Below are 27,176 nucleotides of genomic sequence, written 5' to 3'. Positions count from 1 at the left end.
ACCTCTCTGTGTACTCCACTAGCCTTCTGCTTCATCACCATCCATCTTTATCCTTGCCAGTCCCTCAAAGGAGCTTGGAAAGAGGGAGTGTCTTTTCCTTTTTATGAAAGACAGCTTTTTTTTCCTTTCCTTTTTTTTTGCATCCTTACAGTACATTGGCTTACTAGAGAGAGTTATGATTGGGTGCTACAGAGAATGGACATTAAAGTAGAGGATATAGGAGAAATCGAGGACAAAGTCATTTTCAGGACTGGTCATTCATTTATGTGGAGGTGCCACAAGACCGAATCTTAACTCATTGATTTTAAATAAATTAATATATTGTGGTTATAAATATCAATTCCTAACAGAGCATTTTGGTCTGGTTTTGACTGTAATTCTAATGTGCCTAGTTGTTTAAGTGATTCTGCATTATATAAATATTTAAATAAAGCAATTAAAATCTTGCATTCCTCTGTGCTACTATACACAGGATCCAATGGCATGTGCTATTCAGTTTATAATACAGGTAGTCCTTGACTTACGACCACTATTGAGCCCAAAATGTGTGTTGGTGAGATGTTTGTTGAGTAAGTTTTGCCCCATTTTACGACCTTATTTGCCACAGTTGTTAAGTGAATCACTACAGTGGTTAAATTAGTAACATCGTTGGTAAGGGAATCTGTTTTTCCCGTTGACTTTGATCACAAAGATCACGAAAGGTGGTCATCTGATCCTGGGACTCTGCAGCTGTCATAAATATGAACCAGTTGCTAAACCTCTGAATTTTTTTTTTAATTCCATTTATATCCCACCCTTCTCCGAAGACTCAGGGCGGCTTACAAGCTTAGCAGTAGCCTTCATTCTATGTATATGCCTGCTTATTAGGGCTTTCGGCCCCCACCAAGCGGCATTATTATAAAGTCAGCTTAATTGCCCCCAACAATCTGGGTCCTCATTTTACCTACCTCGGAAGGATGGAAGGCTGAGTCAACCTTGAGCCTGGTGGGACTCGAACCTGCACTAATTGCAGGCAGCTGGTGTTACTTAAGGAGGCATTAGCCCACTGCTCCACCAAGGCATATGACCAGGGAGATGGCTGTAAATTGGTTGCAGCTGTGAAAACTGGTCATGTCACTTTTTTCAGTGCCGTTGTAACTTTGAACGATCACTAAATGAGCTGTTGTAAGTCAAGGACTAGCTGTACCTATTGGAACTCAGCAGTTCAAACTTTATTAACCATTTTAGGACATGTTTTTCCGGGCATAAGGTGAATAAGCTGGTCCTGTTTAACTTCTGTCTTTAATAGGCTTTGATGGATGAAATTCTGATGCTCCAAGAGGAAATAAGTGAGCTACAAACCTCATTAGCGGAGGAATTGGTGTCTGAGCCGCTAGACGCAGAAGCTGCTGAGCAGTTGGCTCTGCAGTCCACGCTTACCGTGTTAGCAGAGAGAATGGCCACTATTAAGATGAAAGCTTCAGGAAAACAGCAGCTTCTTGAGGTACAAGGATGCTGAAAGAAAGTTTTAATTACACAGTTCAGTAATATAAATTAATTTTTTCAAAGGGGACTGCAGATATGTTGCTGGACTAAGCTGACATTTTGCAACTCTAGAATCTAGCAACATCATGGCTGGATGGTTTCCTTCATGCTTCAGTTGCACGGTTTGCTGCACATGAGAAATTCCCATTCTGCAATATTGCTGCAGAAGCAGCAGTACTTCTCTTTGCTTTTCTACAGGGCAGGCTCAACCCCTCACACAGTGCAGCAATTACTAACTAAATCCTGCATAGACTTAACTTAAGGTTCTGTATTAAGCCTAAGTCTCATGGCCAGCAAAAGAATTAATATTCTCTTCTTTCCAGATCTTCTCTCCTGGGAATTCTGGACTGGGATAAATGAATCTCTCAAACTGTTATCTTCTCTATGCACATTGTGCTAACTCCTCTTTGGTGACCTTCTATTACCCAGGAACGTGCACAACTTCAGAAATCTGAAACTACTTTAATCCAATCCATGCTAGCCATTTTCTCCCTTTCTTTCTCTCCGGCTAACATTCCCCTTCTGCCAGCTCTTTAGCCCATTTCAACTTTTTTTTCTCCCATTCTCCTCGAGAAACTCAATGTGTGAGTCTGTCCTGACTATTTTTGCACCTTCCACCTAGGAGATCACCTAACAGAATGTCAGACATTTGAAAACAAATGCATTACAAATCATAATGTGTAATTCACAGGAGAAACTCAATGAGCAACTAGAAGAGCGGCGTGAAGAGCAGGCTCTGCAAAGGTATCGCTCTGAAGCAGATGAACTTGATCACTGGCTTCTGAACACAAAAGCATCTCTAAATACTACAGTGGTGACTGAAGAGGAGCCTATGGATATGGATTCTCAATTGGTTGACTGCCAGGTGGAAAAAAATTCTTCCTGTTTAAATATTCTGCTGTAACTAACAGAGATTTCCTATGGGTTATTAAATTAACATTACCCACAGGAATGCTGTTTTTCATTATGTGCCCTCAAATCAGTGTCAGCTCTTAGCAACTTAGAGTTGCTAAGTTTTAACTGTGGCAAAATAAAATTAAATTACAGGGCATTATTTCTGGTGACAAGTTAAATGGGTGGGTGGGTGATTTCTCAGGCTTAAAATATGCAGTAAAGTCTAGCTACAATGCAAGTAATTTTTAGGTCTTTCAGTAGTGAAAATTTTATGCTTTAAACTTCTAAGAGTTATAAATAATTACTGAAGAGAAAAAATATTTTCTTAAATTGGAGAAGCTTAAACTCTGGTTAGTTTAAATTATAGTTTGTTGAAACAAGTCAAGATCAGCGCATGATTTATGGTCATGGTTTGCTTAATAATCCACATATTCATATAATAAACCAAACGTAATAATAAAAAACCCATCATGTTTGAAAGCAGCCACTATTGTCCCAGTCCTGAAGAAAACAGCAATTAACTGCCTAAACGACTACAGACCTATCGCATTAACGTCTGTAGTGATGAAATGCTTTGAAAGACTGGTTCTCCAACACCTTAGGACATGCCTCCTACCGGACTTTGACAAACATCAGTTTGCCTACAGGGGGAACAGGTCGACAGATGACGCCATAGCTACTGCCTTACATTCTGTAGCGGGCCATCTGGAGAAACCCAGAAACTATGTCAGGATGCTTTTCATTGACTACAGTTCGGCCTTCAATACTATCCTGCCGAGCATCCTTATCGAAAAGCTGACTGACTTGGATTTTCCCTCTTCCATCTGCCACTGGATCAAAGACTTTCTGAGGGACCGGCCACAAACAGTGAGAGTTGGATCTGTAACATCCACCTCCCTGAAGCTTTGCACTGGCTCGCCACAGAGCTGTGTGCTCAGTCCCTACCTGTATTCACTGTACACACATGACTGTGTATCTTCTGACCCAACCACTGCGATCATTAAGTTCGCAGATGATACCACAGCATTGGGTCTTATTACAGGTGGAAATGAAACAGCGTACAGTGGGGAGGTTCAAAAACTATCCTCATGGTGCCTAGAAAACAACCTGCACCTGAACATTGACAAGACAGAGGAGATGGTGTTAGACTTCCGGAAGAAAAGAGAGGAACCCGCCCCACTATACATCGAGGGGGGCTGTGTGCAGAGAGTTTCCTCCTTTAAATTCCTGGGAGTCTACCTCAGCGAAGGTCTCACCTGGGAAATAAACACAACCCAGGTGGCCAGAAAGGCCCAACAGAGACTCTGCTTCCTTAGGGTCTTGCGAAAGAACAAAGTGGAACAACGAGTGATGACCTCCTTTTCCGGTCCACTATAGAAAGCATCCTCTCACATTGCATTATGGTGTGGTATGCTGGCTTGACAGCCGGAGATAGAAAGACACTACAGAGGGTGGTGAGCACAGCAAAAAACATTGTGGGCTGTCCCCTGATACCACTAGATGACATCGCTAGGGCCCGCTGCCTTAGAAGAGTGAGGAAAATCCTCAGGGACAACTCACACCCTGGTCAGCACTTCTTTACTCTCCTACCATCAGGTAGGACATATAGAAGCATAGCCAGGCACACCAACAGGCTGAGGAACAGTTTCTACCCATAGGCTGTCAAGAGTCCTGAATGGAAAATAACTCCATGTCAACATAATATGATAGACTTGCGGGGCCGGCGCGTTGTGCAATAAGTTCACATGGGGCAATAAGATTGTGTGTTTGTTAGTAGGATTCACTGGGTTAGGGATTTTTTTTCTTTTGTCTTCACTGTGAGTTGTGTTGGGGGAGGCTCAGCCAATCTCATTGTACACATGTACTTTGACATTAAAGGTTGATTTGATTTGATTTGAAACTCCAGGTAGTTTTAAAAGGGAAAAGAGTCTTTCTAAACTCTAAATGATTGTCCTTTGGAGAAGAGGTTAGCAGGAAGCATAAAGTTCCAAGACATTGTTTAAGCAAAGGTGAAGATTATTGTACAATCTGAAACAAGTCACTAAATTCTTGTGATCTGATTTGCATGAGAAATGAGAGGTAATCTGTGAAAAACCTAAAAATGTTGTGTTTATAAAAGCAGAGAAGTGTCTAGTTGGAAGATACTCTAGAAAGAGACTTGGCTTACCTGTTTCATTTTACCTGTTCCTTTGTTGTAATAGGAGAGTGATTTCATATGTGTGCATGCCTGCATGTGTATGTGTGTGCATCTTTGCATGTCATGAGAATGACTACTTGTGTCATGACCCAAATACATAATTTGCACCATATTAATTTCATTGGAGTTTCTATCAGCCATCTAATCTTCATTATATAATGGCCTTTGGATCCAGTTTAGACAAACTGCTAGCCTGCCTCAAATCTATGTTAACATCAGAATTGTATAAAAATATAACATGATTCAAGCAGCAAATAATGTAACCCAGAAGTTCTTAGATGTGGGTGTCAGAATATTTAGACTGCATATAAATAAATTGTCTGCATTTCAAAATAAATATGCCAGAGATTTGTCCCTTTAAGTCGCTCTAAATGAAAGAAGATTATGCAGAGGATCTTAGGCCATTTCTGTACCAATCAGAAATATCCACTGTGAGAAGAAGCTTATCAATTCAAGAGAGCAAGGAGGGAAGGAAGGCTGAGAAGTGCAGAAGTACACAAAGTAGAAAAATAAGACACAAGCTGTCCTAACTAAACGAGATCTGCCTATTGCAATAATCTAGGGATGTCATTGGCATATGAGCAACAGGAACATCCAACATATATTTCTCACTTACATCTTTCTTTTCAAGCAATGTTGAATTTTTGAAGATTTTTTTTTACAAGTGAAAAATAAATGCAAAATATCTTAAGTATGTTTTTGAGAACATTGGGGAGAAAATACTCAGCAATAATGTGAATTAGTTTGCTTTTCTTCGTTGAAGAAAGAGTGAAGTGGGTTTTTGATGGATGTTTCAGAATGTATGAATTTGTTTCGTTGTTTTTGCTGCTTCAGAATATGCTTGTGGAAATTGAGCAGAAGGTGGTGACTTTGTCTGAGCTGTCTGTACACAACGAAAACCTCCTCATGGAAGGAAAAGCTCAAACCAAGGGTGAGGCTGAGCAACTGGCACTGAAACTCAGAACGCTAAAGGGAAGTCTTCTGGAACTACAGAGAATCCTTCATGACAAGCAGATCAATATCCAGGTAAGGAGCCCTTTTCAATTGGTTGTAAAGGTATTTTGGGGGTTTTTTATGTAGCAATTGGGAAATAATACAATGTTTACTGTTAAGAATCTATACTCTGGGATAACGTTTCCATTTTGGGGGGATGTAATATTTGACATAATTAAATAACAAACGGCCTGAGCTGATTTACTAGCTCAGTTTTATTCCCCACTTCCTACTTTTGTCTCTCTGTGTGTGTTTGTGCGTGCATGTAGACTGACTCCTTTGAGTCAGTCTTAACTCCTGGCAACTGCTTTGACCAGTCCCTAAATTTTCTTGGCAAGGTTCTCAGAAGTGGTTCACCTTCACCTTCTTTCTAGGGCTAAGAGAGTGACTGGCCCAAAGTGACCCAGTTGGAACTGGGACTGACATCCACAGTTTTTGTTTCTAGTCTGTTGCCTTAACCGAGGGGGACCCAACTCCCAGTCCATGGACTGGTACGGGGCCGCGGCATGCCAGCAACCAGTCCACACAAACAAGCAAAGCCCCATCCATGGGATGTAGGCAGCACACAAAACCACGCACACTCCGGTCCATGGAAAAACCTTTCTCTACAGAACCAGTCCCTGGTGCCCAAAAGGTTGGGGACCTCTGCCTTAACCAGTATACCAAATTGTCTTTCTTACTATCTGCTGAGTACTTTTTGTTTCTGGACAAATTTTCAAATATTGTAGCCTTGACATAAAAGTCAGCATTAAGTCATATGTCAAATAGAGTTACTAATTTATGGTTAATTGGTTAAAATAAGAGAGAAATGGCAAGTAATGTTTTGTTCTTAATACAGCATTTTTTGTTTACATAGACAAGGAAAGACCTGCTTTCATTAGTAGGGTCCTTTAAATGAATAAGGGCGTACATTTTAATTCTGGAGCATTTATTTGATGTAACAATTCAATATGGATGTTATCTATGATCATTATGAATACAATTCGTGCAGGGACTTGCCATTATACATTAAAGCTTCCCACTTCTCAACATAGCTTTTGAATTAGGATATCATCTGCCAGGTTGGTTGGTTTGCTTATCAGAGTGAGATGGGCAGCAGATGATTTTAATAAATAAATATTTCTATATAGAAAATTTAGCATACTGAATGAGCAGTTCATTCATACACAATATCATTTCGAACTTCTATTTTGAATATTTAGAATATCTACCTTGTCGTATTTTTTTTCAACAAGGTGGTTTGTCTCAGATATCTGTGCTCTTTTTGTAGGTGCCCGAGTCCTATTATTTATTTAATTCTTAGTTAAATGATAAAGCATAAGAGATTTTTGCTGGTAGCCACAGACTTATATTTCTGATCAGTAGTAAAGGAACAGTAGTAAAACTTACTTTTGATCATTATGCCAAATCACATGGCCAAATAAAACAAAACATTAAAATTAGGAATGCCATTCTTTTTTTAATTGCAATTCCAGTCTAAATTAATGAATTAAAACCCTGTGTAATTTCATATATTAAACTTGAATAATAATACGGTATGACTTGTGGAAATAATTTAAGAAGTTATTTTGAGTAATTTGATACAGATCTGACTCTGAATATCATAAAATGGGCATCACTGTAAGCAAGGTACGGTAAACAAACTTCCTACATTCCCAGATGAATTCGTCGTATTTATAAAGAGGTTAAATAAAGCTGTATCTCGTAAAGATGAGCTTCTCTCCATTGAGACATCTTTTCTGCCGTGTCTTTCTCTTTTATATCCATTTTTCCTTTGTCTTCTGAGTAAACTTTCTTTACAAACCCAGAATCCCATTTTAAAAGCCTTAAATCTAACCACTTAAGCCTTAAATGTAACCACTTCGCTGCCCTCATCACATCCACAGATAATCACCCGGCCACCCTGTTTAGGGTGACCCGCTCCCTCCTCAATCAGGAGGTGAGGGGGGAGCCCTTGCAGGGTCGTGCTGAGGAGTTTAGCCTACATCTGGCGGACAAAATCACTCGGATTCGGGCTGGTCTGGAGTCCGACTGGGCAGAGTCTGACGGAGGAGACACGAGCGGTCTTGGTGATGTTATCTGGGAAGAGTTCAACCCTGTGACTCTGGAAGATGTGGACAGGATCATGGGGAAGCTGAGCTCCACCACGTGTTTATTGGACTCATGCCTCTCCTGGCTGGTGTATGCGGCTCGGGAGGGGACACGAGGCTGGCTCCAGACAGTAATAACTGCTTCTTTGAGGGAGGGTAGCTTTCCTGCCGCCTTGAAGGAGGCAGTGGTGAGGCCCCTCCTCAAGAAGCCTGCCCTGGACCCGGCTATTTTGAACAACTATCGTCCGGTCTCCAACCTTCGCTTTCTTGTGAAGGTTGTTGAGAGCGTGGTGGCGCATCAGCTCCCTCAGTTCCTGGAGGAAACTGATTACCTGGACCCGTACCAATCGGGCTTTAAGCCCGGGTACAGCATGGAGACGGCATTGGTCGCGCTGGTGAATGATCTCTGGCGGGCTCGGGACAGGGGTTGTTCCTCTGTCCTAGTCCTATTAGATCTCTCAGCGTCTTTTGATACCATCGACCATGGTATCCTACTGTGGTGTCTCAGGGGGTTGGGAGTGGGTGGCACTGTCTTGCAGTGGTTCTCCTCCTACCTCCTGGGTCGTTCGCAGTCAGTGCTGGCAGGAGGGCAGAGGTCGGCCTCGAGGCCTCTCGTTTGTGGAGTCCCTCAGGGGTTGGTCCTCTCGCCTCTCCTGTTCAACATCTATATGAAGCCGCTGGGCGAGATCATTCATGGTTTTGGAGTGGGGTATCATCAGTATGCTGATGATACCCAGCTTTTTATCTCTACCCCAAACCACCCAGTGATGCCCTCGATGTGATGTCCTGTTGCCTGGAGGCGGTCCGTGTCTGGATGGGAAGGAACAGGCTTCGGCTTAATCCTGACAAGACTGAGTGGTTGTACGTACCGGCATCTCGAGAAATTCAGTTCATTCCATCTTTAACTATGGGGGGTGAGGTGTTACCCCCCGTAGATAGGGCTCGCAACTTGGGTATCCTTGACTCACAGCTCAGTTTGGAAGACCACATAGGAGCTGTGGCCAGGGGGGCTTTTGCCCAGGTTTGCCTGGTGCACCAGTTACGGCCCTATCTGGACCGGGATGCCCTGCGTACAGTCACTCATGCGCTCGTGACCTCTCAGATAGACTACCGCAATGCTCTCTACCTGGGGCTGCCCTTGAGGACCACTCGGAGGCTTCAGCTGGTGCAGAATGTGGCCGTGCGAGTTGTGATAGGGGTTTCCCGATACTCCCATGTAACACCTCTCCTCCGTGAGCTGCATTGGCTTCTAGTTGCCCTCCGGGTGAGATTCAAGGTGCTGGTGATGACCTATAAAGCCCTAAATGGCATGGGTCCGGATTACCTATGGGAGCACCTGCTGCCGGCGTCAACTTCCCTTCGTCCTGTGCGCTTCCACAGAGAAGGCCTCCTCAGGGTGCCGTCAGTCAGGGATTGCCGGCTGGCGGCCCCCAGGGGGAGAGCATTCTCTGTGGGCGCGCCAGCCCTTTGGAATCAACTGCCTGTTGAGCTCCGGATGGCTCCCGACCTTCACTCTTTCTGCCGTGACCTGAAGACTTGGTTGTTTGAACAGGCCGGCCTGGACTAAGGGTTTGGGTTTATTTTTAACTATTTATTGTTAGGGCTAAATTAATTTAATTTTACTTTTAACTTTTGTATGTAGTATTTTATTGCCCTGTACACCGCCCTGAGTCCTTTGGGAGAAGGGCGGTATAGAAATTTAATAAATAAATAAATAAATATATAAATCATCATGCCTTCTTAAAGCCGTAGATTTACACTTCAAATAGCAATCCTACTTCTACTTGCATTTCCTACTCACACTCCACCTCCCCCCCCTTTTTTCCCCTTTATTAAAGCAGGGAGCTTTACAGGAAAAGGAAGAATGTAAATCAGATGTGGTCACATCTCAAGATCCCAGTGTCCAGGAGTGGCTGGCCCAGGCACAAACAACCCGTTCACAACAGCAGCTAAGCATCATACAAAGACAGAAAGTGAGCACGATATATACTTAATAAATGCAAATTTTATATGTGTTTAGGGATGTTTATTGTGTTGATTTCAGCACGGATATACGTAGACGATTGATGAATGATTTTAAACTTGCTTCAGTCATTAATCATAAAGGAGGCTCTGTGTCATTGAGGTTCACTTTGTCTTATTCCATTAACAATACTCTCAGTATGGTGTAGCCCTCTTCTTATTTTCATATAGAGAACATGGATATCTGCACTCAGTCTGCAGTCCAAATTGGAAGCAAATTGGAATTTATAAATTGTCGTAAAAGTAGGGTTTGGTGTATGTTGTTTTCAGTTCTAAATATCTTCAATAAATATAGGGCTGGGCCAGTTAAGCCATACAAAACTGAAGTAAAGCCTTCAGTGTATAGAGACTGCATAATAATGAAACTTTATTACTGTTTTAAGTCCATTATTATGCAATAAGTTTTTACTATGCAGTAACAATTTTTGCTACTATAGACTAACACAGCAATCCTATCATTCTTCCACGTTGGTTATTGTTCTGATGCACCCTGTAATGGCTTCCATTTTTTAAATAAGCAGCATTGTAACATCTGTGCTAAGCAAGTTGTTGTTATTTTTGTTGGAAGTAATAGAATATAGGCAAATATAGCCCAAAACATTTTTATAACATATATGGTTAGAGATAAAATAATATTTCTGGAAATTATGACAGCCGCTGTATACCAAATCTTGTTACAAATGTTGTGCTTGTGACAAATAGCAGTTACACGCTTAATTATATGCTTACCGCCTGAATCTGTAAAGCTTCTGAGAATGGATAGCAGAGGAGGCACGATCATTTGTCTCATTGTGCTGGAAAGGCTGTAGGAGAGAGGACATTCCAAAATTAGAAGACCTTAACTGTAGTTCAAATAATTTTGTTAGTGGCTTTCTAAAAAAACATACATACAGTGGCTATTGAAAAACAACAACACATGCATACATTGATTTCAGGTTGTTTTTTTTTTCTATGTAAATATCTCCAAACAGTTATAAATCTAGTATTCAGTGATATGAAATGTGTCATAAAGGCAGTTGCTTGTGTTTATTTTTATTTTTTTAGGAACTAGAGAAGGAACTAGCAGAACAAAAGAGTCTTCTTCGTTCAGTGGCAAGTCGTGGAGAAGAAATTTTAACTCAATCGTTTTCAGATATGTCTTATTCTAGGTGAATATTTATGCTTAAGTACTTCCATCTTCCTTGATCATGTCTATATATTCCCTTAGAGGGAGATCGTATAAAAAAATAGTTTACATTTAAAACAACAGATTCAGTTTAAGTATTTGTCATCTGCAGATTACATAAGCATTTCAGTATTTTTTTCCCCTAACTATTTTATGAGAATGTTCTAATAAGATGATACACATTTTACCCTAGTGATGATATCTTTGGACAAGCCTTCTCTGAATTGATGTTCTCCAACATGAACATGCACTGGGGGTTCATGAAATCATAGTGTCATTATATCTGATGGATAAAATTTCATGAAAACAGTTTTGTACATCAATCACACAGTGTGGGCTTCGCTTTTTATGAAAGTCTCAAAATTAGCATTTCTCAGCATGGTTTAGGATAAATTTATTACATCTAAAAATATTAGCCTTAGCAGCTTGTTAATATTGGCTATATTTAATTTACAACTCCTCTTGAATTGTTAGATTAATTTAAAATGAATTTAGCTCATTTATATTATCAATATGAAAAATGGTTTTACACAAAGATGTAAGAATATATTATAGTCACACAGCCAGTCAGATGTTTAGAGTGGATTTGGCAGTTTTGTCCATCTATCAAGTTCTTCCCAAGAACCTAAGATAGGCAGATGTTGTTTATTATTGTTAAGGTTGGTCAACCAGATGTTTATAGTATGCTTGGCATTTTCTTCCACCTATCAAGTCCTTCTCAAGACAGATATTGTTGTTTAATGAACTTAAAATCTTATTATGGTTCATCACATAGTTAGCCAGATATTTAGACTGGATTTGGCATTTTATCCACTTATTGAGTCGTTCTGAAAAATTTGGGATAGGCAGATGTTGTTATTTGATGCTGTTAAAGGTAAAGTTGTAAGCTGTTCTAAGCAAAATTGCCTTTTGCAATTGTCTAACGGTGACTTTGTCAATGCCAATGATGTTAACTTCAGTGGACTCCAAATTAAAACTTCATTTTAATGGCACAATTAAGGATCCACCTAATCTGCATGATTTGAGAAGTCATTAAAACTCTGGTATCTTATCTTATGAAATGCTAACTGAAAAATCACAGTAATACCACTATCGTGATTTGTATTTATATTTTATATGATAGCAAGAACCCAGATACACTAACAGAAGAGCTGAGTTTAGAAGGAGAAAAGCCCTCAAGTGAAGATCAAATGAAAATGAAATGGGAAAGCCTAAATCAAGAATTCAGCATCAAGCACAGGCTTCTGCAGAATGCTCTGGATCAAGAACAAGAGCAGTCAGTAAGTAACCTGTCAGGATTATTTTTGTCATTCTTCATATGAACGATGTTAAAGGTGTACCTTAGCAAGGTTTCCTACACAAGTGGAAAAGAACCTAAGCTATCAGACACCTAAATAGGGACTAAAGGTAGTCCTCGACTTTTGGGCACAATTGAGCCCAAAATTTCTATTGCTAAGCGAGACATTTGTTAAGTGAATTTTGCCCCATTTTATGACCTTTCTTGCCACAGTTGTTAAGTGAATCACTGCAGTTGTTAATACCATGGTGTTAAGTGAATTTGGCTTTCCCATTGACTTTGCTTGTCAGTGGGTCACAAAGAATGATCACATGACGGTGAGACACTGCAGCTGTCATATATATGAATCAGTTGCCAAGCATCTGAATTTTGATCACATGGCCACGGGGATGCTGCAATAGTTGTAAGTATGAAAAATGATCACAACTTACTTTTTTCAGTGCCTTTGTAACTTTGAATAGTCACTAAATGAACTGTTATAAACCAAGGACCTCCTGTAATGCAGCTCACTTTATATGGTATTGCCAGTGAAGACTCTCGGAAGCTGTTGCTGGTGCAGAATGGATCAGGCAGGCTACTAGCAAGGGCAACTTACTATTCTAGAATTAACCCTATTGTCAGGACCCACCCCAAACCACGTCTTATGAAGACAAAAACTCTTGGAGCCAAATCTTAGTCCAAAAGAAATCTTTACTATGACATGCTTGGTTGTAGGAAATGAGACAAGGCTTAATATTTCCACGATGTAGACCCTTATAAAGAGTTCCCGGTTTAACCCCCCCTTAATCCCCATTTGGTCAGTCCCCCATCCTTCCTCTCGTATCATCCATCTCGTGGGGAAAAAGGAAGTTAGGATCCTTTTGTTTATTGCTGACTACCATGACAAAAACCAGATGCTAGCCCCCCTTTTGTTTCCCCAGTTCAAAAGGCTTCTCCTTTCCTTTGAAATGCCTATTGCCGGTTCAATACACATCTGTCCTCTTCTCTTCGGGAGATGGCAGAATCCATGGGATATGTTTGAAACATTCCATTTATGAATATGATATAAATGGATTCTGACAGTCCGCTCTCCTTAGAAGAAAGATGTGTCCATCTGTAGGGGGAGAAAAGGAAAGAGAAGAAAAAAAAAACATGTGTAAATGTTAACTCGGTTTGTTTGGATATTCTGTATGAAATCTCTTAAGCAGCTTTGGTGCTTTAACGTGGTGTTTGCTGACCCATTCATTTTCTGAGGAGGGGAGGTGTTTCCAAGCCACTAGATATTGAGTTGTTCCATGATGTTTCCTGGAATCCAGAATTTCCTTCACCTCGAAATGTTGTTCTCCTTCCACCATGATGGGAGGTGGTGGTGGTGGAATTTTTGTTCGTAGGGGGGATTGTTGTTCTCTCTTTATTACGTAGACTGCAGTGAAAGATTGGGTGTATTCGTCTAAGATTTTTAGGCAGTTCTAATTCAACTGTTACTGGGTTTATGATTCTTTTAATTGGAAAAGGTCCAATGTATTTTGGTCCTAGTTTTTTACAGGGTTGGAGAGACTTAAGGTATTTTGTAGACAGATATACCATCTCTCCCACCTTGAACGGTGTGGGATCAGATCTTTTCTTGTCTGCCTGTGTCTTGTGTGCTAATCTAGCCTCTGTTAATGCTTTTCTGACAATAGGCCAGGTGTATTGTAACTGAGCAATCCATTCCTTTAGTTCTGGAATTACCAGTTCTTTTGGGGTTAGATCGGGTATGGGGTTGAAGCTCTGGCCTGTGGCTACTTGAAAAGGAGTGTAACCTGTGCTGGAGTGAATTGCGTTGTTATATGCCACTTCTGCAAAAGGCAGCAGGTCTGTCCAATTGTTCTGCTGAAAATGTACATAACATCTTAAATATTGCTCAAGTACAGAGTTAGCCCTTTCCGATTGCCCATTACCCTGAGGGTGATGACTAGATGTCAGTCCTTGGGTAGTTCCTAACAGAGATAAAAATTCCTTCCAGAATGCTGAGGTAAATTGCACCCCCCTGTCAGATATGATGTGTTGTGGTGCCCCATGCAATCTGTAAATATGTTGTACAAAAAGTTTTGCTAATGCTTTTGCAGTTGGAATTTTTGGGCAAGGTATGAAATGGACTTGCTTAGAGAACAGATCAGTAACAGTCCAGATAACGGTGTTTCCGTTGCTTTCTGGTAGTTCCACAATAAAATCCATGGCTATTTCTTTCCATGGGGCTGAGGGATTCGCCACTGGTTGTAACAGTCCTGGCGATTTCCCTTGTAACCTCTTGGCCATTGCGCAAATTTGACAACTACCCACATAGCTTTCTATGTCCTTTTTCATAGATGGCCACCAAAATTGCCTTTTAGTTAAGTGTAAGGTTTTTACAAAGCCAAAGTGTCCTGCTGATTTTGTATCACGGCACAGTTGCATGAAATTGATTCTCTGTGTGGCCGGTATATATAGCTTCTCCCCCACCCATGGCAGTCCATCTTTAATTGTGTACACATGTTTATTTTTCTGGAACCATTCATCACTTTCCAAAGATTTCCTGAATTCTATTCCAGTTTGGCTATCTACCTTCGGTTTCATTTTTTCTTGTGCCCTGGTGGTGACTGGTGCTGCCAGTTGTTGTTCCGGTACAAGTGGTTTAAAGTTAGTAACTCTTGTGCTGTTATATTGGGGCATGCGGGATAATGCATCTGCCAGGAAGTTCTTTCCCCCCGGTAAGTGTTTGAGTGTGAAATTGAATCGGTGAAAGTGTTGGGACCAGCGGGCTTGCTTAGGAGTGAGCTTCCTGGGCGTTTTTAGTGCTTCTAAATTTTTGTGGTCAGTCCAGACCTGGAAAGGTATTTTATTTCCTTCCAAAAATTGACGCCAAGTTAATAATGACCACCTTAATGAGAATGCTTCCTTCTCCCATATTGGCCATCGTTGTTCAGTTTCTGTAAGTTTCCTGGATGTATATGCGCAAGGTTGCAACGCCCCCTCATCATTTTCCTGTAGTAATACGGCTCCGACTGCTACGTCGCTCGCATCTGCCTGTATTACAAAAGGTTTGTTGGGATCTGGGTGTTTAAGTACAGGTTCCGCAGAAAAGAGTCTCTTTAGCCTCTCAAATGCTGCTTGACATTCCATTGACCATTTTAGAGGCTGGCTGGGTTTCACGGGTGACCCCCCCTTCGTTTTCAACAAATTTGTGAGGGGCATGGCTATTTGGCCAAATGCAGGGATGAATTGGCGGTAGAAATTTGCAAACCCCAGGAAACTTTGCAATTGCTTCCGTGTGCGGGGGGGTGCCCACTCTAGTACTGCCCTGACCTTCTCTGGGTCCATTTCGATGCCCTCTGGGGATATGCGATATCCCAGGTACTCGATTTTTTCCTGATGGAATTCACACTTCGATAATTTAGCATATAAATGGGCAGCTCGCAATTTCTTCAGGACTGCTCTGACTAGTTTGATATGTTCCTCTTTGGTTTCTGTGAAGATAAGGATGTCATCAAGGTAAACCAGGACCCCCTTATATAGGTGCTCTCTCAGTACGTCATTAATTAATTGCATAAAGACTGCGGGGGCCCCTTGCAGTCCAAATGGCAATACTTTGAATTGATAGCACCCCATTGGGCAGTTGAATGCAGTTTTCCATTCGTCTCCTTCCTTAATCCTAATACGGTAGTATGCTTCCCTCAGGTCTAGTTTGGTAAAAATCTTTCCTTTCGATAGGTGGGATAGCATATCCTTCATTAGGGGAAGGGGGTACAGATTACATTCACTAATTGTATTTAGGTTTCAGTAATCCACAACCAAACGAAACGACCCATCCTTCTTCTCCTTGAACAGAACCGGGGCGGCTACTTTGGATTTGGCGGGCTCAATAAATCCTCTTTCTAAGTTTTTCTTTATGAATCTCTCCATTTCTGCCATTTCCCTTGGGCTCATGGCATACATCCTGGGTTTTGGGAGTTTTGCCCCAGGTTTGAATTCTATGGTGCAGTCTGTGGGGCGGTGGGGGGGAAGCTCATCTGCTCTTTCCTCACTGAAAACCTCAGCCAGGTCCCTGTATTCCTCCGGTATCTCTGTTAGCCCCTTCTCTTCCCCCACTGCTGCTTTTTCCTCCCTCTGGGTTGGGGGGGTGTTTGGGGGTTTTACGTTTTCCTGTTCCCCTTTTGGGAAGTTGAGTTCTGCAGTCCTCCAGTTTATCCCGGGGTTCCATTTCTTCAGCCATTCCAGTCCTAAAATCATTGGGCATTCCATGCCTGGGGCCACTATAAATGTTATGTCTTCCTTATGGGACCCCAGGGACATGTGGAGTGGTAGAGTGGCTAGGGTAGCTGGTCCCCCCCTGCTATAGACCCATCTAATTGACTGAAGGAGATTGGTTGTTTTAGTCTCCTCACTGGGATGCTCAGTTCCTCCACCAGCGTTGGGCTGATGAGGCAGCGGATGCAGCCAGAGTCTATCAGAGCTTTTATTTCATTGGCTTTTGGTGCAGAGGAAGCTAATATAGTCACTGTCTTAAGTATGGGTGGAAGAGGTCCACTTACCAAAGGTTCTCCCTCTGAGCTGTCTTCCGAGGTGTCCACCGCCCCTGCAGTGTAGGCCGGAGTCCAATCCCAGGTTTTGGCAGGAATTGTGGACTCTACAGCCTCTGTCCCCTTCATGGAAGATTCTTTTGGGTTGCCTTGAGACTTCCCCAGCTTTTTGGAAGATGGTGCCTCTGTTTTGCATGGAGGGGCTTTCGAACGACATTCTGCAGCACGGTGGCCCTCTCTCCCGCAATTGAAACATCCCTTTGATTTTTTAGCCGTGGCCGGTGGGTTTTCCCCCTCACGTGTTTGCTCGAGTGGCGGGCGGCCCCATGGTTTTCCTCTGCGTTGTCTTTTCAATAGGTCTATTTCCACTTCCTCTGCCAGGACATACCAGTCATTGAGATGGTAGGGGTCTCCCCGAGGCAGGCAAGCGTCATACAGGTCGTAGTTTAGACCGTCTTTGAAATGGCTGAGGAGGATGTCTTCTGGCCAGTTCAGCTTGCTGGCGATGGCTCGGAATTCTTGGGTATATTCGGCCACTGTTCTCCTGCCCTGCCTCACCGTCTTGATTCTCTCCCGGGCCTTCCGGTCAGCCAAAGGGTCCTCAAATCGTCGCCTCAAGGATGACATGAATCGGTTGAAGTCGTTGAGTTCTGGGGCGTTGGAGTCATGCAGGTTCACCACCCAGTCTGCAGCCGTCCCGTCCAGGGCAGATTGCACAATTCGGATGCGTGTTTTGTCACTGGGGATGTCCCGTCCGTACTCTTCCATGTAGCTGAGGACTTGGGTTAGGAAAAATCCCAGTCGTGATGGCTCCCCCTTGAATTTTGCTTCCAGGGGTGGGAATCTTTGGCTGGATCATTGTCTGCGCCGCAGAGTGTATCGCTCCTCATCTCGATCCCCATCTGTGGGTCTGGGGGGGTGGGGGTGGGTACCGCTGAGTCAGCGGCTCCTGTTCCATTGGACAGCCCTGGGGTTTCAGGTGTTGGATCCCTTCCGTTACCCCTCCAGTTGCGACCCCAGGTGTTGTGGTTTCCAGCTCTCTCCTCCCTTAGTGAGCTCAGGGTTGTTTTCATCAAGTCAATAGCTTTTTCCAGAATCCGCTCTTCCTCACTGGCGTGCAGGGAGTTCTCCATCTCTTGTTTCCATTCCGGTTGGTGGTCGCTCCGTCTCAGGGTCACTTCTCTCGAAGCCTTTTCCCACTCACTTTTCCTTCCAACGCCCATCGACCACCGGGGTTTTTGTTCGTGCTGCTCCGCCATTTCCTCCCAGGAGGAATATGATGCTTCAGCTTCCCAATGTTTCTGGGAGTTCGGCTGGGAGGAAGGCTCCTTCTCCGTGGGGCTTTCTTCCCTTCTTGCTTCATCTTCAGACATCATATTTATTTGCAAAGTCCCCCGGTAAGGTTCTTCTTCCCGAGTTGACTTTCGTTGCAAGCCCTGTCTAATGTCAGGACCCACCCCAAACCACGTCTTAGGAAGACAAAAACTCTTGGAGCCAAATCTTAGTCCAAAAGAAATCTTTACTATGACATGCTTGGTTGTAGGAAATGAGACAGGGCTTAATATTTCCACGATGTAGACCCTTATAAAGAGTTCCCGGTTTAACCCCCCCTTAATCCCCATTTGGTCAGTCCTCCATCCTTCCTCTCGTATCATCCATCTCGTGGGAAAAAGGAAGTTAGGATCCTTTTGTTTATTGCTGACTACCATGACAAAAACCAGATGCTAGCCCCCCTTTTGTTTCCCCAGTTCAAAAGGCTTCTCCTTTCCTTTGAAATGCCTATTGCCGGTTCAATACACATCTGTCCTCTTCTCTTCGGGAGATGGCAGAATCCATGGGATATCTTTGAAACATTCCATTTATGAATATGATATAAATGGATTCTGACACCTATGTCGTAGTTGCTGCAATAGATGCATCTTTTCAAGATGCTGGTTATTACCCATAACCATATATCATGTGGCATTTGGTTATTTTAGTGACTGCTTTACCAAGCATGATTATACCCATTTGGTCCAAATGCTGAAAAAAGCCCGTTTTGGCACTCCGAGGCGTGGTGTCAGCCCGTTTTCATGCCCCGAGGCATGGCGGCATCCTGTTTTTGCACTGCGTGGTGTGGCATCTTGTTTTCGCACTCTGCAACCACAGCACTAGCATGAGTGGGGTGTGGGTGCCCACATGTGTGCTCATTGACCAGCCTGTCCCATGGCCCAGTGGCCAGCAGCTCACGGCCCACTACCAGGCCACGGCCCACAGGTTGGGAACCCCTGTTCTAGAATATTAGAAGTGGAGAAGCCATTCGTGTTCCATAATACCCGCCCAGCTTGTCCAAGAGCTGTCAACTTGTATAAACTGCATGAGCCATACAAAGATGATAGACAGGGGGACTTCTCAAGATGAAAGGCAAGGTGAGTGGAGATAACTTGGGCTAAGGCAAATTTCAATGTTTGAACTGTTGATTAATAGTATTATTCTTGTAGTTTACTATCCAGTGTTTTTCAGTTGGGTCAGTGTATAAGTATTGTTAAATAAATAAACATCTAAAATAATCCTAACAGGGTAAAGAGAAGAAAAAAAAGTTTCATTTACCTTTCTCATATGTCTGAAATATTTTAATTATTGTTTCCCTCCCTAACAGGTTTACAGTAGACCAAACAGGCTTATGTCTGTCATGCCATTGCACAAAGAAGAAGGCAAGGCTCAAGATAAAGCATCAGTAAAATCTTTATTGCTTGGTTTGAATGAGGCTTTCAAAAGTGTTCCTTCCCAGGTAGAATATTTTAATTTTAATCACTTAAAAAATTTAGCTGTTTTGTAGAATAAGGTAGAAAATACTTTAATTGATTAAAAAAATTATATTTACAAAGGTAAACTCTTGCCCCCCCCCCCCTCATCTCTCTCCAGGTATATAACTAGAGTAACAGTCTTCTCTTTTTTTCTTTTTTATTGATTTATTCAGGCTAGAGGTGCTGAAAAGGAGAGTCTGCAGTTTGAGCAAAAACTATACAGAGGGGTTTCAGCCACCTCATCTTGGCTAGATGGTATTGAAGAACATTTGTTTGTTGCCACGGCCCTATTACCTGAAGTGACAGAAACATGCCTTGATAATCAAGAAGTAAGATAATCATCAACCTATGAATTAAATCTGACCTTTTTTCAGTTACTGGAAGAGAAGGTTATACAAGATACGTTTATTAGCATTAATTGTGGAAAAAGAGATGCAAAAAAAACCTTTGTACCTTTATTAAACCTTGTGCTAGAAAAGGATATTTCATTTGCATTGAAATAAATGAAGTGTACTATAATATTTATGGAACTAACTTCTGGATGCCTCTGCTAATGAAAATTTGTTAGGGAAAAGGTTAGTGTTTTTGCATTCCTAGAAAGTAAATCAGAATAAACAAAGTATGCACAAACAGGTATGCACAAATATTAGCTCCTTGGACTGTAGCATACATACAGTACTTATTCAAAATAAGCCAAAGAATAAGAGGCCACTGGTGAAGCCACTCCTTGAGAAATAAAAGAACAGCCTATGTCAGGCGTCATGCAGAAACCGCGCCCACCCCATTGCCGGCGATGGGGGAAAAATTGCGATACGTCGTGCGATGTCACGTGACATCATGAGTTTGGCATGCCTGTACGGGGGGTGTGCTTGTGCCATAGCCAGCAGATGCTATGGATACAGGCAGAAGGGTAAGTGGCGTTCTGGGCAGGAGGTGCTGCAGACATGGACACAGTGGGTGCTGTGGAGTACGAGATCTCTGGGATCTCGTTTTACATAATGGGGATCCTCAGAATAAAAGCATTGGGGGTGACTTATAGAAGTAACTCACAAACCTCTGTGCTGGCTTTGCTCATGGGAAGCCAGCAGGGAAGGTCACAACTGGCAATCAAGTGACTGCAAGATTGCCATTGTAAGCCAGTTGTCAAATCAAGTAAGTACAGGGCTGCTGCAAGGACTCATCCTAAGTATCACTCATTCAATGCCATTGTAGCTTGAACAATCTCTGAATAAATGGTCATAACCTGAGAACTACCTATACAATACTGATTTTCACAATCATCTATGGTTATCTGGTGTTTTTTTTTAGTTTTAATTTTTAATTTTAAAAGCATGTTGTTTTTATTTGAATACATTTTAGTCTCTTGCTAAAGATATCAAGGAAATGACAGAAAAAATGGATAAGAGCAAGGATTTATTTTCACACGTGTTTCCTGAGAGTGCTGATAACCGAGATGTTATAGGAGGCACTTTGGACAGTTTGTTACAGAGACTAACATTACTAGATACACTAGTAAATCAAAAATGCCAGCATATGAAAGAGAGACTTCAGCAGATACTGAATTTTCAGGTAAATTTTGCCCTATTCTCTTTAGAATTTCTCCATACTGTTAAATATTGAAAAGTGGGTAATATAATTATGTTTCTCTGAACCAGTTTGGTATAGTGGTTAAAGCCCTGGGCTAGAAATGAAAAGATTATGAGTTCTAGTTCTACCACTTTAGGCATAAAGCCAGTCAACTCTATAACAGCCTTGAAATAAGGCAGTGTCAAAGCGCTTTCAAAGAAATCTTGCACAAAAAAAAACCTTCATCAGGCATCAAAACTGACTAAAAAGTGCACAAAGACACACACAACATATTTCTGTAGATTCTGTCTTGCTAGCAGAAGCTTATGTAAAAATATAATAGTAAAAAGACCCAGTTGCTGCTTACAACATGTTAGTTGCTAGGTCTGCAATATGTTGCTAAATAATGTGATATTTAGGATTGGACTCAATATAAAAGTTATTCCCAAAGGTGCTTTTTTAAAAAAAACAACAACATACAAACAAACTGGACTTTTGTTTTTCAAAATCCAGTTGCCTTTTGAAAAAAGCAGCTTTGGGACAATCATGACCTGGATGACTGAGAATCTCAATATATAGAAAGGTCATTCATTTTACCAAAGTATATTGAAGTATACAGTAAATGATCAAATAAAACAGAAATGCCAGAAACTGCAGGATTATTTTAACAACATACCCAGACAAAGCTCCAAGGTAAACCTTGTACTAACACAGCATGAATTTCATTTGCAGAGATATACTAAATACTAAAGCAATAATAATGACATTGTTTTTAAAGTTAAACCAGTATTATGCAGTTGTTTGGTAAATGAAAACCCCTTCTGAAAACCTTGCTACGAAAATTGTAGAGATTTGTCCAGGCAGCCATCAGGAGTCAAAAACTGACTCAAGGGCACACACACACACATCCAAACATGGCTTTTTTGTGTACAAATTAAGAACGTAGCATTAGTTCATGAAGTAATTCACCAAATAAAATTGTTGCTATTAAAGTGATCTCTGAGGAAGTATGACTGATGCCTTTTCCAGACAATGAAAAACACAGTTCGAGGATTAGGGAACTAGTTCAGTTCAGTTTATCATATACAGATGGCAAGAGCTATCAGCATAGTACAGTATAGCCAACGTACAGTACAGGTTGAATACTGCTAGCCTCTTAGTATACGTACAGGAAGTGGGAGTCCCTTTGGCTGATAAGACTCTCTTCTGAAGGTTTGAGTCAATGCTCAAAAGTTTTATTACCTGCAACCTGCCTGTTATCACAAGCCACAAAGAAAAATGTTGGGCAATAAAAAAAGCTTTGGACGCTAATGACAAGCATTCTGTTATTTTCATATATTCTTTTTTTTTTCCAATTACCGACAGAATGACCTGAAGTTGATGTTTACTTTGTTGGCTGATAATAAGTATATTGCACTGCAGAAACTAGCAGAAGCAGTTGAACGCCCTGAAACAGAACAAATACAGGTACTAGTGTATTTTTATATTCATAAGGATGGAGAAAGATACGGTATAATGAATACCAAAAAGTTACTTTAGAAGGTAGCCTGCAGAGTACAGGCAGTGCCTATCAGTATTTATTCTAATGAATAAATAATGCCTAACTCTGAAATACTTTTTGTATGCGAGTAAACAGAATTGTCTTTGAAAAGGAATTCTGCTTGGCAGTGTAATAGATGTCAACAACAATTTAGTTTTCTTACATTGTGTCAGATGGTGTGTACAATATGCATGTGTTTCTTAACCTGACTGAGCATTTCTATAGCAGAAAGCATATGTAATATTAACTTGAATTCTTAGAACTTCAATTTTACTTTGCAAGTTAGAAAAGCATTTAAATGTTAACAAGAATAATGAACACACTCCTGAAAAACCCATTCATTGTGCCTAATAACCCACAGATTATTATACAAATTTTTGAGCTTTTCCTCTTTCATGAATGGAATGCTATCAGAATTGTAGTGTAATGTAATATCATATATATCATATATCACATATCATAACATATCAATCATATATCATATCATAATATACACTATTCTTATAAGTATTTCTCATCGAGAGATAAATTTTAACATTTAATAAACTACAATTTGGAATGTTACTTATTCTTAGGTTTATCTGATGTAGGGATCATCTCTACTAAATTTCCACTTTTGACATCAGGGCTCCTTGAAATTTAGCTTTTTTTGACTTTACAGTGAATTATTCTTCTTTCCATAGGCTATTGAGCAAGTAGAACATGGGCTGAAAGAATTAGATGCAGGTATCACCGAATTAAAGAAACGTGGATATAAATTGCAACTTGACCAGTCTTTCATGCAAGAATTATCCAAACTTCAGGTAATTAAACTATTTGAAACAATGTTTTACAATTATCAGCATAGTATTTGTTTTCCTTTTTTGCTGATGAGTTATCTATTTATTATTTAGTATCTATTTATAGATAAATTCATTTAATATGAAACAATGTAAAATAACTTCAGAGGGCTGCAAAAATTATTGAGTTTGCTTCATTTGTCAACTAACATCCAAAAATAAAATTTTGGTGGAAATGTAATGATCATAAGGCGTTAATGTAGCCCATGTAGCTCACTTATCCTAACTGCCGTTACTGGCCATAAGTCTTCCTAGATGTGACTATAATTGAACTCAGATTTTAATTTCTTTCTTTTTCTGTAATTATAATGTAACTCTTTTTTGCTTTTGCTTTTCATGTATCAGGATATGTATGATGAGTTGATCATGATCATAGGATCACGGCGCAGTGGATTGAACCAAAATCTGGCACTGAAGGGTCAGTATGACCAAGCTTTACAGGATCTGGCTGACCTGATTGAAACTGGGAAAGAAAAGATGGCAGGTGATCAAAAACTGATAGTTGCCTCCAAAAAGGAAATCCAACAGCTTCTTGACAAGCACAAGGTGAAAACAATTCCTACATTTATAATTTACTCTTGCTCTCATTTAGTAGAGTCCTTTTCTGTAATTCTCCAATCTGGAAAGAGAGTGATTATTTCAATGTGATTAAGTGCCATTTGGAATAATTTAAAGCTAATGATGGCTAAAAGAAGTTTTCATTATTTATGCAAATACTTACCTCAAAAGACTCATATAATAAATGACTCCTATACAATAATAAATGGACTATTACAAAAATCAGTAATGAAAATAACTAACAAATGCCAAACTATGGAAAGCAGACTGTTAAGGGATGCCTTAGAAGTTTGCCTTTCACAGTTTGGCATTTTGTTGATTATTGCTTAATAAAATGCCAAACTCTGAAAAGCAGTGTCTGTCCATCATTTGCATCAAAAACCTACCGGAATAGAATGTTTTTGACTGCAAAAAGCAAACAAGGTGGGGGTTCCATGTACTTCAAGGTGACAAATATTCCCTAGTTTGGGTTGTCACTTCTTTCACGTTCCTCGAGGTAGGGATTCTCAGCAGCCATTCTCAAGACAGGACAGGCTAATAGCAATAGCAATAGCACTTATACTTATATACCGCTTCACAGTGCTTTACAGCCCTCTCTAAGTGGTTTACAGAGTCAGCATATGGCTCCCAACATCTGGGTCCTTATTTTACTGACCTTGGAAGGATGGAAAGCTGAGTCAACCTGGAGCCAGTGAGACTCGAACTGCCCAACTGCTGGGTAGTCAGCAGTCAGCAGAATTAGCCTGCAATACTGCATTCTAATCACTGTGCCACCAAGGCTCTAAGTCATGTAGAATTGTATAGATTAAAACCAATCACATTGGATTTGACCCAGAAACCTATTTTTAGGTTTAGAGTTTAGCAAGCTCCAAATTCCTCTGGCCAACTTGTACTTTCTTAAAAAAAATAATAGAGAGATCCAGAAAGAAAATTCTCTATGAGCAACAAAGTATCCTGTAGGGACTCAGCCCCACACTATCCCAATACTTGGGATAACCTTGGTGGAGCAGTGGGCTAATGCCTCCTTAAGTAACACCAGCTGCCTGCAATTAGTGCAGGTTCGCATCCCACCAGGCTCAAGGTTGACTCAGCCTTCCATCCTTCCGAGGTAGGTAAAATGAGGACCCAGATTGTTGGGGGCAATTAAGCTGACTTTGTAATAATGCTGCTTGGGGTGTGTGTGAAAGCCCTAATAAGCAGGCATATACATAGAATGAAGGCTACTGCTAAGCTTGTAAGCCGCCCTGAGTCTTCGGAGAAGGGTGGGATATAAATGGAATTAAAATTAAAAAAAAACCGCCAAATTTTCAATGATTGTTATGAATGTTATCAGGGTAGACACTTATGAATCTCACAGCAATCATTGCGATAACTAAAGGACCGCTGTAATTCTATAAAATTTAATCTTCTGCTCGTAATGAAACCACTGCATTTTGTTCCAGTTGTTCCTTCTGAGTTGCTTTAAAAGGTAGCTCCATATAAATTGAATTGGAATAGTCTTAAGTGCAAGGTGGTTAAGCCTTGAGTCATAATGGAATAGATTACCCATTCATAAGGAGTAAACAAGTTTTGACAGTGCAATAACCAGAGTGCATAGGAATATTTCAAATGATTATGTTTCAAAATTGTGTTTTAATCTTAGGTGCATTTGGATAAACACTGCTATTTTATCTTGTGATGTAGTTTAAATGCAAAACCACTTTATTTAAAAATGTCAAGGATGCTTGCTTACGACCTGGAGTTGAAACAAAACAAACAGTCTGATTCCTAGTCTGCTTGTGAGGAAGGAATATGAATTCTCTGAAAGATATTTTTTTTAGCTAAGCAAGATGCATACTCTGAATAGATTCTGCAGCAACGCCTGTTCCATTGCTGAGAATATAAATGAGACACAAATAGTAGGAAAATCAGGGGATTAAAATGTTGGACTGCTTGTACTATGATAGTATATATATTATATCAAATGCTAATGAAATATCATGGTTAATAACAAATATTGTTAATATTTTCAGGAATATTTCCAAGGACTAGAGGCACACACGATCCTAACAGAAACACTTTTTAGAAAAATAAGCAGCTTTGCTCTTGTGAAGGAAACTCAGATCCATGCAGATCTAATGGCACAAGGCACTGTGGTGTTAAAACAAGCTCATAAGAAAGGAGTGGAACTGGAATATATTCTAGAGGTAAGGTTTTCTTTTTTTTCTTTGGCTTTAAATGTTAACTTTTTTCATTCAGTTTGCCTGTGACATAAAAAGTAGCAGTTTCTTAAGAAAAGTTATACCAATGTTTGCGGAGAGGTGAAATTTGTTTGATTTGAAAACATCAAATCAAAATTGTTTGAGCGATCCCAAAATCATTTTGCCACTTGGGCAGTATGGAAATTTTTTAAAACTTCCATTTTCATCCCATTTTTATATTAACTCTTTATTAATTTATTTGGCAAAAAAATATGAAAAATTTGTAGCAATTTTTGTATATACTTTTGTAATATGGGTAATTCTTGACTTATGACCACAATTGAGCCGAAAATGTCTGTTTCTGAGCAAGACGTGCTAAGCAAGACAGTTGTTATGTGAGTTTTGCCCATTTTTACAATTTTACATTTGAAATACTGAAGTTCCTGTTAAATGGGCACATTTTGTTCTGAGATAGAAGAAAACCATGCTTTTTGTTCCATCTCAAAGAAAAACTCATGAAATGTGCATTTTGTTTTGAGTTCAGAATGCTCAAGGTGGCTATTTCAAGCTCCCTAGAATACAGTCAAATCAGAAGAGCCAGATTTTGTTTAGGTGACCTATATCAATCAATTCAGTGTTAAACAGTTTCCTGCTAGAGATTTATTTGAAAAACACTGAGAAACTAATTGTCATATATATATGATTTACAGACTTGGACACATTTAGAAGAAGACTATCAGAAACTCACACAGCAGTTGGAGGCTGTTGAAACCAACGTTCCTAGTGTTGGCTTGGTAGAGGAATCTGAGGAAAGGCTTACTGATCGGATTGCACTTTATCAGGTAATGGCAGTAATTTGTCCATCTGCAATCTAGTGGTGAATTTGCGACTCAGTCTACCCTTCGCTGGCTGCAGTTAAGAATATCAGAGATTATGGATTAGAGCAGATGTGTTTCTAGCAGAGTTTACTGCACTAGACAAATGCTTGAAGGGGAATACAAGCAGGCC

The 27,176-nt window shown here is 40.6% G+C and overlaps 1 protein-coding gene across 1 annotated transcript in view; it reads left to right on the top strand.

Moving 5' to 3' along the window:
* SYNE1 (spectrin repeat containing nuclear envelope protein 1) overlaps positions 1-27,176 on the top strand; it is a gene marked incomplete at its 5' end in the record, with an annotated part of 342,823 nt that overhangs the window by 213,913 nt on the left and 101,734 nt on the right. The window contains 14 exons of the mRNA XM_081315102.1: positions 1,289-1,483; positions 2,216-2,389; positions 5,450-5,641; positions 9,537-9,671; positions 10,765-10,868; positions 12,009-12,165; positions 19,338-19,469; positions 19,659-19,814; positions 20,845-21,054; positions 22,417-22,518; positions 23,275-23,394; positions 23,776-23,976; positions 26,001-26,174; positions 26,879-27,010. Of these exons, the coding sequence (XP_081171228.1) occupies positions 1,289-1,483; positions 2,216-2,389; positions 5,450-5,641; positions 9,537-9,671; positions 10,765-10,868; positions 12,009-12,165; positions 19,338-19,469; positions 19,659-19,814; positions 20,845-21,054; positions 22,417-22,518; positions 23,275-23,394; positions 23,776-23,976; positions 26,001-26,174; positions 26,879-27,010 (2,184 nt within the window). The remainder of the gene's footprint in view (positions 1-1,288; positions 1,484-2,215; positions 2,390-5,449; positions 5,642-9,536; positions 9,672-10,764; positions 10,869-12,008; positions 12,166-19,337; positions 19,470-19,658; positions 19,815-20,844; positions 21,055-22,416; positions 22,519-23,274; positions 23,395-23,775; positions 23,977-26,000; positions 26,175-26,878; positions 27,011-27,176) is intronic.

Source organism: Vipera berus (assembly GCF_964194415.1).
Source record: "Vipera berus genome assembly, chromosome: 1".
NCBI lineage: Eukaryota > Metazoa > Chordata > Lepidosauria > Squamata > Viperidae > Vipera > Vipera berus.
The sequence above is the reverse complement of the archived record's forward strand: the minus strand, read 5'-3'. Positions and strand labels throughout refer to the sequence as shown.